This window comes from Phodopus roborovskii, unplaced genomic scaffold, assembly GCF_943737965.1.
Source record: "Phodopus roborovskii unplaced genomic scaffold, PHOROB, whole genome shotgun sequence".
Lineage (NCBI taxonomy): Eukaryota > Metazoa > Chordata > Mammalia > Rodentia > Cricetidae > Phodopus > Phodopus roborovskii.
In genome coordinates this window covers 53,784,174-53,798,843 of record NW_026126418.1, presented here as the reverse complement: position 1 = coordinate 53,798,843, position 14,670 = coordinate 53,784,174, and the positions used below count along the sequence as shown (strand labels likewise).

The 14,670-nt window shown below is 42.7% G+C and overlaps 1 protein-coding gene across 1 annotated transcript in view; it reads left to right on the top strand.

Annotated features, from left to right (window-relative positions):
* Kif5c (kinesin family member 5C) overlaps positions 1-14,670 on the top strand; it is a 151,513-nt gene that overhangs the window by 41,534 nt on the left and 95,309 nt on the right. The window contains exons 2-3 of the mRNA XM_051184720.1: positions 4,683-4,773; positions 13,870-13,943. Coding sequence (XP_051040677.1) covers positions 4,683-4,773; positions 13,870-13,943 — 165 coding nt within the window. The remainder of the gene's footprint in view (positions 1-4,682; positions 4,774-13,869; positions 13,944-14,670) is intronic.

The window sequence follows — 14,670 nt, the reverse complement described above, 5'->3', positions numbered from 1 at the left end:
AAAGCATAAACACAAAATCAGAGCCTCAAGTATTTCTACGATGCATAGTGCTGAAAATGTGACTGGCTTGCCACTTTGTGACACGGGGATGGTAAAATATCTCATGAAGTTACTGCAAGGAGTGAGATGGAGCACAACTGGGTGGGGACCATTGTCTGGGACTTCCGACATGGAGCATGGTCAGCTGGGGCTGTAAGAGTTCATCCTCTCCTGCTCGCTCTCCCTGCACTCTCAGGAATGAAACCATCCAGACAGCTATGGCTAATGATTGCAGCCGGGACTCGCCAGTGGACATGGTGGTCTTTCTTTTATGGTGTTTTGTTTGTTTTGCTTTTGTTTTTTTGAGACAGGGTTTCTCTGTGTAGCTTTGAAGCCTTGCCTGGCACTTGCTCTATAGACCAGGGTGACCTTGAACTCACAGAGATCCACCTGCCTCTGCCTCCCGAGTGCTGGGATTAAAGGCATGCACCACCACCAGGCTTTCTTTTGGTTTTTATTCTCTTCCTGTCTCTCTTAATGAAGATAGGAAAAAAACCAAAAACATCCAAATTATGGCCACTTTTTGATCACAACTCCTGGTCAGTCTTTAGGATTGTTCTTGGGTTACTCATTAATACTCTGTAGGAATAATTAATTTTATGTTCTGCAGTGTCCCTCTTGGTACATCCTGTGAGTATTCCTGGATCTTTTGCTCCCCTTTGCCTTTCTCAGTTGAGTTCCTTGCAGGCAGCAGAACAGTTTTTGGGTAACAGGTCAGATGTATTAATAGGCAGGCCATATGGTTCACAGACATTTTGCTCTCAACAACTTGATAGGAATTCTGGTGGCATGAGTTTTGTTTTTAATTTTAACCAGAGAAGTGTAAGGACCATCTGCTATTATTTTTTGCATGTGATCCTGGTAGGTCATTAATTTTAGTATTCTGCTCCCATGCAATTGCACTGCTGTGCACAGAGGCTTCATGACAATGTTGCCAAGCTTCATTGTCAGTAGTGGTGAGTACAAAGTGTGTCATCCAGATTCCTGTCATGAGGTTCAGTGGGTTTGCCTACCTGCAACTGCAGTTTCCAGTCCAGCTGGATAAGTGCTTTCATTGCAACGGTCCATTTCATTGGTTAGAATATGTCATATAATCATTCTCATGAAACAAACTGAAATCTTCAGGTAATAGTTATGCCAGTGTGGGGTGGGGTTGCTTTAGTTAGAATCATGGAATTCCAAAAGGATGAAGAGTATGAGATACGAAGAATGTACTGAATGTACTGTCAATTTGATACAAACTAGAGTGAGCTGAGATACAGGAACCTCAACTCAGAATATCCTTCCATCAGATTGGCCTGTGGACATGTCTTTGGGAATGTTTTCTTGATTGATGATTGATGTGGTATGGTCCAGTCTACTCTGGACAGTGTTTCCCCTGGTCCTGAGTTGTATAAGAAAGCAAACTCAGCAAGCCACAGAGAGCAAGCCTAAGCCAGGACTTGACCATTTCAGTATACATCTACACCAGAAAGAGATGCTAGCAGAGGACACTGGCATGGGTACTCAGGGAGGCTGAAGAACCCAGGTACTGGGAGGATACCTGGAACAAAAAGTTATGTTCAGAGGCTGGCAGATAGTGGTCCAATCCAGGCCCAAGTCTAGTAGCCACACAGCTATGTTACTTGAGTTTTGTTCTATAGCTGAAAACAGTAGGGTAGGTGTGTCTGTCTAGAATCCTCAGCCATTGCAGCATTAGAAACATTAGAATCTTGTCTCCTTGGGGAATCTGTGGAAGGGTCTTTGTTCCTGTTTTGGTCAGAATTCATGACATGTTCTTACTATTAAAACGTGGGGAGGAGGAGAGGAGAGGGAAATTGTACAAGTCATTTCTCAGACAATATTCAACAATGATAGTAATCTTTCTCTTTGTCTCTTAATTCTTCAAGATTCATTAAAATAAACTGGAAGCGTGTACAGTAGCGGAGTGCCGGAAGGACACTGAATGCTTATATTTTAAACTTATGTGCTAGGTCTGATGAGATGGGTCCTGGAACAAGTCATTTGCAGTTTCATCTTTTCTCAGTGTCAACCAGCCATAACATCTTGAAGGTGGTTGCTTTTTTGAGGTCATTTAAAAGTGTCATGTTTGTCAATTGGTAATTGGTCATTGATACTGTTTTTTAAAAGGGAGTGATTAATTCTTGTTTTCTTCCTCTCCTAAAGGAAAATATAGTGCATGACAGCAAGTGTTTACACAGCTGGCCATGCCATCATTCTGTACTGTACATCATCATTCACTAGGTCCTTTTTCTGTTGCACTGAAGGCAGGATGGGCTGGGGATGGCACAGTCTACTGTAGCTTGAGTTTCTTTTCCACCTGGTCCCTCAGCCAATTAGCCCAAATAAGCACACAGAGACATATTAATTATTAAACTGTTGGCCAATGGCTCAGGCCTCTTACTGGCTAGCTCTCTCTTAATTATTTTCCCATTTCTATTAAACTAGGTATTGCCATGAGACTGTGGTTTACCCATAATCCGGCATGTTATTCCTCTGGCAGCTACAAGGCTTCTCTCAAGAGGATTCTCTTTAGCATTCTTCTCATCTGGTAGCCCTACCTATTCTTCCTGCTTCACTACTAGCCAATCCATATTTTATTCATCAGCCAATAAGAGAAACATATATACAGAAGGACATCCCCCATTAGTCTACAATGCTGCTCTCTCTAAATTTAGAGAAACAGCAAAATTCTTTTAAGTTTCCAGAGTGGACAGAGTGGACAACTGAGGCAAATTCTGTAAACATTTGGTCCCATTGTTTTTCAATGCACAGGTTGGAGCATAGGGACTCATGCATGCTAGGCAAGCGTTCCCCTGCTCAGATATACCCTTGACCCTCTGTAAATGTTTACTTTTACTTGGTGCTCTCCTGGTTTTGGTTGAATTTTTAGAAAGATTTTTAAAAAAACATTTTAAATTTTTCTTATGTGTATACATGTGTGGATATGTGAACACAAGTACTGATGCCCAAGGAGACCGGAAGAGTGTCTTGGATCCCACTCTTGGAGCTGGAGAGTCAGGCACCATGCCTGGCATGGGTGCTGGGAACTGAACTTGGGTACCCTCTAAGAGCAATACTCACTCTTAACCAAACTGAATCTCTCCAGCCCCTGATAATTTGGTTGGATTTGAAAATGGATAAAACTAATGAGGAAGTTAGCTGAGGATTTTGGTAAGGAATATTTCTTGGTTATTCTACCAAACATCTGGTTCATTAACCAAAGGGTATGCAGTTATTAATAAAACATAAGGAAATATCCCTTTCCATATTTTTATCAGAATGACTATAGTTCTGTCTCGTGCATAAAACAAACCTCTTCCCTCTCCTCTTTCTTATGTTGTCTGAAACATCTCCATTTTTCTAAGATCAAATTAGAAGTAGCTTGTTTACCTCAATTCTGTTTGCAGAGACTAAAGCTCAAGCATAAGGCATTGAGTGTAGGATTTCACCTCTGGTTGCCTGGACCCATGGTGATGAGTGAGTAGCCATCAAGTTTTTCTGAGGCCTTGTTTCACTGGTGTGAGGGTTATAGGATGTAACAGGCCTTATTCTCTGAGCTCTGAAGAGCAGTTGTCTCCTCAAGTCTGCCCTTGACTCATAGGAGGTATGTCCTTCTTTTTGTGTTTGTGGATCAGGCTGTGAAAGGAGAGTTTCTGTTTACCTGGGCACTGTTGGCAAAGAGAAGTGCAGTTTGGACCAGTTTCCCCCAGTGTTCAGTGCTGTACATGATGCTGAGATACCCATTAGCCCTTATTGAACAGTGAATGACAGGCAGCAGGGTCTACTTGGTGGTGTGGCAAACAGAGCTCCCGCTCTCCTCCCCCAGAGATGGAGGTTGCTTTGAATCTTACATATGCAGCTGCCAACCAAACCCCTAAGCAACCCTTCTCCCCTGAATTTCTTGTTTTATTGCTTAGAAAGACTCCTTTGTTTTGGAGGCCTCAATCCAGTTTAGGCATTGCTTCTGCATGACAAGGAAACCAAATTGTGTGGGACAATAATAGCAGTGCCGTCTCTCTGCTGAGAATGGCTTCTTAAGTCTGATCACGTTGACTCTTCAGTAAATAAAGCACAGGCAGGTTTTATTTGGTTACATATTTGACCAGCAGTACCCTACATGAACTGTCTCCTGATTTACTTACTAGGCCCTGCTTGTGACACCCTCATTTCTTGCTATGTCAGACCCTTGGTGTGCTGTTCATCCCATGTCCAGAGTGTTCTTCCACAACATTTTCCTGACACAAATCTTTCTGAACTTTTCATGAGTCTCTGAATTGAGACATCTGTGGCCAAGCCTTCCTCGCCACCTCTGTCATGTGTCACCTTACTCTATACCTGGGCGCTTGATATTTTCCTGTGTCTACATTCTTGCCTGCTAGCTATCACCTTCACTTAATGGAGCAATTAATTCACAAATGTAGGAATTGTCTCAGATTTAGGAATTTGTGCTTTCAGGCCCTTGACATCCACACAAGCAGCATGCATGTGGCTCATGCAATAAAGGTTCTGTTGTGAGGGAATGGGCTGCCTTGTAGAGTGGGTTGGGATTTAGTTGCCTGTGGCCTAACTACTAATATTAGTGCTTTTAGACCTAAACCCCTAATGTGTTTTCTCCACCCTTTTCTTTCATCTGCTTTCAGCAAGGGAAGCCATATGTATTTGACAGAGTGCTGCCGCCCAACACAACCCAAGAGCAGGTCTACAATGCCTGTGCGAAGCAGATTGTCAAAGGTAAGTGCCACTTTATTTCCTCCTGGGCTTTCACTAATGAAAACATGAAGTGACATTTGCCGCCTGGCAATCAGTGTGCCTCGACTGTAAGCAGAGGCCTGTTAATTGGAAACACTAAATTGCTGGCTTGGCGCTGGTCTTGACTTGCTGAGATGTCCTTCCCGTTATTTGGCCTCCGTGTTTGTTTTCTTTGTTTCCTTTGCCACCTCTTTGGTGAGGTTATTCTGTCTAAAAGCTGGGAAGGCAATGCAAGCTGTGGTAGCTGTGTTTCTGTCTTGGCCTAAAGACAAGACGGAGTGCTGCTCTTGCTCTTGCAGGAGGAAATGCATTGCTTGGTACTTTAGTTGTACATTGTCTGCTGCTTCCTTTTACTAATGACTATAAGAATGGAGTCTCACAAGTGAGAGACTGCTCTTGCCATCAAAAGATATTCTACAGGGTTGTGAAGCCCCTAATGGAGGTGGCTGTGGAGCTATCCGTGCTGTACAGCATTCCTTAATTTCACTTTCATCTAATCCACTTCTATCCATCCTATCACACCCCAACATCTGTTCCTCCAAACAGGTAGCCTCAAGCTTTCCTGTATGTCTCAGAGATCAGTTCTTTTTGCAAGGGCTGGCCTCAGCCCTGGAGGATCTGTGTCAAAATCACAGCAGGGCGATGGAGCAATTTGCACATTGCTCTCTTGCCCTTTCAAAGCATGAGCAGGTTGAAGCATGCTGAGGCAGGGCCTGCCATCTGGACAGAGCTGAGGGGCATCTCCTGCTTCCTTGCTTTTCATCATCAAATCCTCACCTTCCGATTGGAATGCCATGGCCGTTATGTGCTCAAAGGTCTTGATAGCGCCACCCATGTAGGCAGCCATGGATTTGAAAGACAAGCTTTTTTTTTTTTTTTTTTTTTTTTTCTCTGCTTTGGATCTGTTGTTTTCAGGAGCTGAGCTGACTAACCTATTTGAAATTCATGAAATTCAGCCCTGGTACATCTGTTAGATTAATTCTGACCCCAGACACCTGCGTGGGAGAATCGACGTCAGCATGCAATATTCCTTGCTGGGATGTATGTTTATTCACGTTCTTGTTACAAACATCAATTAATTTGGAAGGTTTTCTCAGTGAGATTATTATAGAAGACTGACTAGAAAAAAATATGGCTAGATTGGAGCTGTCTTGAATGAACAGTTTTGGCCCTACAGGCAGTGGTAGTTTTTGTCTTTTTCCTCCTTTGCCTCTCTTTGAGTGTTTTCTCTGTTTTTGAAGGATGTCTTCCTTGGCTTGTTCCTACTCAGGCCTGCCTCCTCCCTGTGAATGAGCTTGTGCATCGTTTTTTTTTTTTTTTTTTTTTTTTTTTATTATTATAGTAAGATTAATCACATGTGTCAGAATTTCCATCCTTTTCTCCCCCCAATTTCATTATCAGAAGCAAATAGTATTTACCACATGCTGAGATAAGCATGAAGGCCGTTTAAATACATCCAGTTACCTCTGTGCTAACATAATTAGAAATGGATGCACTCCATTAAAAACAAAAACAGAAACAGCCCCCCAAACAAAAACAAACAGTAGTAACAGTAGTAATTATCTTTGGGTTATTATTCAGTAGTGAATGTTCTCCTTTCAATGTTTAGATTTTTTTCTTAATATGAAATGTCAGAAATAGACAATCTCATCTTCATTAATGTGTACACTTTTTTTTTTTTTGGTTTTTATGTATCAGCTAAAAACTACATTTAAAAAAAAAAAAAAAGGTCTCTGTGAAGACACAAGACGTGGCCTAACCCTAGGTAACTTGCTACCCTGCATAGATGGTGATCTACAAAGAGAATTCTTTAGAAGAACAGGGCTCAACAGATAATAAATAGACACCTCCAGGGCATTTTGGCTATAATGTGAACATGTTCATTTGGTATCAATGAAGAATACCTTTCTCTCCCTTGAAAAGGATTTTTTTTAGGGCAACAAAGGCCTGATTGGACAAAACTACCTTTTAGTTATTCTTTTCATCCATGTGACAATGCATCTTGATTATTTGTACCCCTCACTCCTTGCCTCCTCTCTCCTGTGCAACCCTCAACTCCTGGATCCTAGTTTTCTAGAGAGCCCTAACGCATTCCTTCCTCCCACCCAACCCATGTACCTCCAACGTGTCTCCCTCACTACCTCATGTTATCACCACCCCCTTTATGTTTTGGATGATGAGTCCAGTTAGTGATGCTTGTTGGAGTGTTGACTCATCTCCTAATTGCAGTGAGTTTCTGGGTGCCATGGGCTTGTCATGTTCTGAAGACAGCATCCCACTGCCTCTCCATGGTGTGTTCTAAGCCCTGGGGGATGTGGGAGATAGATATCTACTGGAGGCTGAGCACTTCCTTGCAGAGCCACTTATTCTCAGCACTTGGATCAGCTACAAGTCTCTACTCTAGCTATGACTACTGCAGAGAGAAGCTAAGACCTAGGGCAGCACAATTGATGGGTATAGGCATGAATATTTATAAGGCAGTTTGACCGTATGACTGTTTAGCAAAACAACAATAGTATGTTCCTCTTAAGGGTCCATGATCTCCTGGGCTAAGGGAAAAGCCAATTATAAAGTATCAAGCCTAAATTCCTTTCTGTGAAACAGGCCTCAAGTCTAAGCCAAAACCAGTTGGTTGCCCTTATAACCTTCATGTCACTGTTGCATCATGGGGTGAGTCTTGCCTGGCAGGTTGGTATTGTAGCATGGAGGGTTGGCTGCCCGCATAATATTGATATCTTTTCTCCCCCAGTGACCTGCATAGCACCTTCTGGTACTATTAAGCTAGCCAGCAAGGAGGAAGCTCCCAGGACAGTTCCAACTGATTTCTCTATGTCGTTCAACCAATGTGCTGGTGTTTTCAGCAATACAGTCTTATTTATCATCTAGTTGTGTTGTATAACCAAGAACAATGGCAGAGCTGTATTGTTCCGGGGTCTCTGGGACCTCCCTGACCAATAAATATATTGATTGTAATGAGATATCTCATGCTTAGTACTGAGATTTCACTTAATAACTCATGTCCTCTAGGGGGATCATGGTCCACTCTTGCAGGGTATCTGTGTGTCAAACTCTCTCTCTCTCTGTGTGTGTGTGTGTGCGTGTGCGTGCGTGCGTGCGTGCGTGCGTGTGTGTGTGTGTGTGTGTGTGTGTGTGTGTGTGTTTAATTTTGTTTTTTAATGAACTTACAAAGTAGTGGGTTTCCATAGTTTTATTTAGCTCACCTTGCTTGGCTTCTTTCTCTTCTTATCTCCATCTCTATTAAAAACCTTAAACCCATGGATCTTCTCCCCTTCGTATTATGTATTCTTTTATTTACTCTTCTTCTTAAGAGCTCTTCATGTTTCTCTTTGACGAGGCTCTTTCTATCTTCCTGGGCTCTACAGATACCTGATCAGACTTTTCAAAGTAACCTCCAAGGTTATTAAGAGAGGAAATGATTTTCCTTTCTGCAGTATCAAGGTAAAGTGTATATAACAAGCAAAACCTTCTCAGAGTACAAAACTTAGCCTAGCTGGGTTATCTGCTGTCTTAAGAGTCCTACCTAAGTTAGGACTGGGACAGGTACAGTGGACATTTTCTCTAGAGACTGAGATGGAATCAGGTGATTCTGAAGATCATCATAGCCCTGATTCATGATGCTGTTGTGGGCTGGTGACCTCTACTTCCTACTCTATCTAAATCCTTAATGATTCTGAGGGTCTATTTGCAATTGCAGAACCCTGGCATTTCCCACACTTCCATCACTGATGTGTTTTTCAAAATGTTGGACTTCTCCATTTCTGTGGGAAGAGTTTGTAAGGTTTGTGATTATAATCACAGTCAATAAGGCTTCTGTGGGTGCCTAGGCATTAAGCATCATGGTTACTGGATCTTATTGTTGATCCTGGTAACTGTATCCTAGCCAGCAGAAGCTGCTCTGGGCATTTGCCTTCCAAATAAACTAAATATGGATTACCCAAATGCCAGAGAAGGTGGTTTCTGATTTTCTAGTTTTATTTCTTTAAACTACAATTATTTATTTATACAAGTAATATTAAGTGCTTACTGTGTGATAAGCACTGCCAGGGGCTGGAGTCACTAAAATTTATAAGACTGTCTGTCTGCTAGGAGCTCTCAATATAGAGGAAGAGGCAATGCATATGCCATTATCATACACTTTATAGGCATTGTGTAGGTTAAGATGGCTGTGTGCACAATGCTAGGACAGCACAGAGGAGTGCCACTTTGTGCTGATTTTGGTGAGTGTGGAGAAGAAAGGTTGGGCCCTGAGAACTATAGATTTTAGTGGCACTGTGGTAGCAGAGGAAATTGCAAGAGCATAAAGAAACAAATGGTGTGACAAGCTTGAGTAGTTCAGAGGGCAATAAGGTTTTGACAACATGATGGGAAATGAGGTTGCAAAAGTCAGTTCTGGTCCTCTGCTGGACTTGCTGGGCCTTATCCTGTAGGCAGTGGGGGCAGACAGAAAAGCTTTAAGCTTAGGAAGATTTACTCAGATCTATTTTGTTATTCTGTACAAGTCCTAAAGAACTATACTTAGCTCTGTATTATACTTGTTCTTTATGACTTTATGTGTTGCATCTAGAAGCTTCCAGTTTATGAAGTATGAACATTACTATTCCCACCATATTAAAGTAGAATTTGATGCTCAGAGACTAAAGCACTTTGGCCAAAACTAGAGGTATCAGTGGGTCTGGGGCTTGGTTTGTGACTGCCTACACTCTGAATTATCTTGCCTTTCCTTTCTGATAGGTTCACAATGAGCATTTAAATGCACACAGTCATCAAGTAATTATTTTAACAGTTGTTCTCTTTCAATCAGGCCATGTGGACTATTAACCAACAGTCCAAAATGACAGGGATAGGAGTGTGTGGGAGGACAATAGCCATTGAGGTCCCACAACCTTGTGCTGGCCAGTCGTAGGGTGCATTTCCATTCTGAAATGCAGTGTGCTTTTGCTTGGGAGTGGTGTCCTTCAGGCAGAGTGTCACCAGGGTGTGGAAATAACCATTCTGCTCAACAGAGACTAAAGCAAATGTTTTTCTCAGGCCCAGGAAATGTTTGTCATTCACTGAGATGAAAGTGTTTTGTAGCCACTGGTGTATGGAGCTTGGATAGTCACTCTACAGTCATGGTCAGCTTGAGTTGTTTGGTTGGCTGATAAGAATCTTAGGATGCCAAATGGAGCAGCTGTCAGCTGTTGTCAGAAACTGTAGTGCCCCTGAAATGCCACCATTCCACCTGGAGAGGTCTAGTAGGCTAGCAGAGCCTCTTTGGGAACACTGTGTAGATGTGATGAACTGTCCCTAGGCTCTTTCTTAACAGAGGATGCACTTCTGCTCCAGCAGCACCTGGACTCAGACAGGAACAGAACCTAGGGATGCATGCCTGGGCTTCTAACATCTGGAGCTGGAGCTGGCTAGTGTTTCTGAGTAACTGTCCTTTTTCCTCCTCTTTGGGAGACAAGATGGGGCTTGTCACTTCAGCAGAGACTTCTGGGTTTGCCTGGCTGCTGAAGGGACACACGCTGGTCTGTGAGGTGTGGGGCTCTGTGGTGTGAGTTGAGATCACATCTTGCCAGACACCACAATAAAGAAAGGTTCTGTGTGGAAGAACATCACCAAGGTGTGGAAAGAGCCATTCTGCTAGACAGAGACTAAAACAAATGTTTCTCAGGCCCAGGAACTATCTATTGATTAACTATGATGAAAGGTGTCTTTTTGTGGGCCCTTCAGTTGGGGGTTAGAGCATGGTCCAGGAGGTGGCATGGGGCTCTGTATAAAGCCAGTGCTTGGATCTTCCCTCAGTAGATGCTGGGCTGGCTTTCTCTTGCCTGTACCTTCCCACTAAACGTAAAACAAGACTGAATAAACAAACATGTCTTCTCGCACCTGAGAAAATAGACAACCCTAGGTTAACCTTATCTTTTAAAATTATCTTTTAGTTCAGAATTGAGTCCATAGAGGGCAACATCAGCTGCATTCAATTTTGTTTCCGGAGGTGTTCTCCAAAAATGTATTAGCTGTAAGATGATTCTCGATACTTTAGAGGCCAATCAGAGTTTGTTTTAGTGGGTTTATATGTTCTCTATTAAAAAAGAAGGAAATTGTACTCAGTGTTGACATAATAAAGAGGATGGATTTTCTTGAGTCTAGTCCCACTTGTCTCTCAGCACCTCGGCCACACTCAGGGATGTTCCTGGTGTTTTTTTTTTTTTTTTTTTTTCTTCACCTCTGCTGCTGTCATATTTTTACGGAAGGAAGTCACCGGTCTTAATGCAATTTTATTACAATAGGAACCTCAAAAGATGAATTTATAATATATATCTCTCTGGTCCCAGGCTGTAAGAGTTAGATGCCTCCTTTTTTCCTTTTATTTATTCTTCTTTCATACAAAACATCCAGACTGCAGCCTTTCCTCCCTCCACGTTCCCCCACCCCTCCCCAACTCCCACACACACATCTCCTCTCCCACAGATCCACTCCTCCATTTTCCTTCAGAAAAGAGCAGGCCTCCCAGGGTTATCAACTGAGTGCATATAACAAGTTTCAATAAGACTAGGCACAAACTCTTATATCAAGGCTGGACAAGGCAACCCAGTAGGAGGAAAAGGGCTCCAAGACCAGTAGTCAGTCCATAACCACAGGAGAATAGGGAATAGAGACTATCTAGTTGGTAAAAACAATGTAGTACCATGTTGGCTCAGAGGCCTCACAGAGATGCCAGCTTCCTTCTCTCTGGCAGAGGAAGAGGGCTGAGCAGGATTTAGGCTCTGAGGTAAGTTTCCTTTAGGGTGTGACGGGTTTCTCAGAGCCACTGCATACAGTTTCTGCAGAGAGCAGGATGTCACATGTGAGAAGGACAGGAGCTGGGTCAGGAGCTGAGTGGGTGTTGGCCCCAGACTAGAGTTGGGGTCCCTACATATCCAGGAGGGTAAAGTAAGAAAGGCCCTTCCTTGAGTTTGAGGAGAGGTTTTTAATTTCTGATAAATGAAGGTTTTCTGTAGTGACAGTGACAGCGCTTGGTGTTCCAGTTGCCTGCAGTTGTTTATGAGTATTGATTTTCAAAAGCAAGACTGAAGGATGGAGCCTCTTTCTTTGTGTGGTGTGGAGGCAAACTGCCCTGGGGCTGTCTCCAGCCCTGGGGAATCTTCTCTGAAAGCTGACATTTTCATGGAAACTGAAGCTTAAACCTCTAACCCCAACACTGACTTCTTCCCCAGGGTTTTTTCTTCTTCTTCTTCTTCCTGCTGTTACCAGGGAAACCACCCTCAAAAACCATTTCTAGAAGACTGACATATGTAAACTTTATCACCCCCAGCTTGATGCAAACTCTTCTTTTAAAAACTTTCTATTGATTCTTTTCGGATTTCACATCATGCATTCCTACCCATTCATCTCCCCATCCCCTCCATTCTGCCCTCTGCCCTTGCAACCTTCTCCACAAAACAAAATTTAAAAGTAAAACCGGAAACAAACACCCCTAAAAGAAAACAAACAAACAAAACAAAAAACAAAAAAAAAAAAATCTTGGCATAGAAGCTTTAGTTAGTATTGTCCAGTGAGTCACTCACACAGTATACCCTTTAGTCCATACACCTTCACTTGCAAGTGTTTATTGGTTCAAGGTCTCCGACTTCTGCTACACCCTTGATACACCCTCCCTGGGACTTCTCTTGGATATCTTACTATTTCCTTGTGCCATGGACATCCTATATCAGGTCCAGTTCCTTCACATGCTCCAGCAGTTCATAGTTGGGGTGGGCTACTTGTGGTCCTGGTTCTGGGTCTTGGTAGCAACTGGGTTGATCAGCTTGCCCAGCTGTTCCTCATTGTCACCACCCAGGCGAGAACTCCAGCACCGCCTTAGCTAGCTCACACAGTGATGCAAACTCTTAAAGCCTGCTAGGGTTTTTTGTTTTTTTTTTTTTTTTTTTATATTATTTATTATTTTTTGTTTCCTGTTTTTAACTCCCTGAAGGAAAATCCTTTCTTTTCTGAACTTAAGTTATACTCTAATAATCTCAGATTAGTAAAATATGTATGCGTAAAAAAAATAAAAAAGTCTAGCAAGCAAAACAAACAAATACAAACCAAAAAGCCAGCATAATACAATTCAGAGAGGAGACCATCCCAGACTGAAGGAGTTGACCGGCTGGCACACCTTTCTCACATGGCCCCAAGTTGCATCCTCTGTATAAGGCACCTGTCCTTGCCCTCACCATCAGCCACATTAAGAATTCCTCCCTTGGTGCAGAATGGTGGGTCAAGGATATTAATTATGCATTGCTTCCCTTTCTGTGACAGTTGTATAGATGAGGGGAAGGCAGGAGGGAATATGTTTTAATCACCTCTGCTGCTTGGAAAGAATTCCCACAGTTGCTCTTCAGCTCTGCAACATGAAGCAGCCCCCACCTGCACGCCTCCTCTCATCCCCGTATGAAATGGAAGCCAGCCTGTCATGTTCATGGGCTTTCCCAGCATGCTTATTGTGTAATTAAGAGAAATTCCTGATGTTGATGGGCCCAAGCCGTCCTGCTAGCAAGACAGTGAAAAAACAGGCAGTAAGTTGAAAGTCAGGCCTGCTGATTTCCAGGCTGATTGGATTGTCTGTGGGGCCTGCTTTGTAGTGTGGTGTCTGTTCTGATGGGCCTCTGGTGGGATCTTCATGGTAAATGGCCTGAAGGATCCAAATTTAAGCTGATCCAGACCAAATGTTCAGGCAAGACCTTCTGCTCTAATCTCCAGAAACTAAAAGCCTGCTTGTGTTTTCTCCTCAGTGATCTCAAGAGAGCAACATGTAGACGAAAGCTTCAAGTAGCTAAAAATGGCTCTACCCCTTCAGACATACAGTCTGTAGACACATGAGTCCCTTTTTTGGTATTTGTGGAACAACAGACTTATTTCTGTTTTAATTTCACAATCGTACTTAAAAAGCACATGCAGTTGGCACATATCATTTGTGTAAGAATGAGATACGGGCCATTTGGAAACTGTAACTTGGACTCATGCAACCAATACCAGTGTAGGTATTACATCAAAGTAATGAATTAATTTGAATCTATTTTATGTTTGCAGATGTCCTTGAGGGTTATAATGGGACCATTTTTGCATATGGGCAGACTTCATCAGGAAAAACCCATACGATGGAGGTAAGTTTACACTGTCAGTATCTGAAGTGGCTGTTGCTTTCAGTAAAGCTTGAGATGCATGTGACAGCAGAAATAAGGTTAGGTTGGGGAGTCTTAAAGTAACTGTGAGCAGCTGGGTGGTGGTGGCTCATGCCTTTAGTCTTAGCCTTTGGAAGGGAGAGGCAGGTGGATCTCTGTGAGTTCAAGGCCAGCCTGGTCTATAAAGTGAGTTCCAGGACAGCCAGGGTTGTTACACAGAGAAACCTTGTCTTGAAATGAATGAATGAATGAATAAATACAGTAGCAGTAAGTAATAAGTTTCAAGAATTTAGTTTTAAAAAAACCCTTTGTTGATCTCTCTGTCCAATTGAAACAATAAATTTCATAGTCAGGGTATAGCTTAGTGGCAAAGAACTTTCCTAGCTTGCAGGAGGCCTTGGATTACACACACACACACACACACACACACACACACACACACACACACACACACACAGAGCTACCACTATCCTCAGTAGGTAATAAGTAGTGTGGAACCTTATGGATTGCAGTCCACCGTAAGTGACAGGACCTATAGCAAAAGTCATTTGTCCTTTGGAGGGGCTCTGGGGAAGCCAGTGTCTACAATAAAAAAAAAAAAAAAAAACAAAAAACCCAAAACCCTGTAGGTCAGAGACTTAATGGGATTGGCTTTTAAACCAAATTTAGCCTACAGACTTACTTTTATCTGACTTGAGTGATGTCTGTC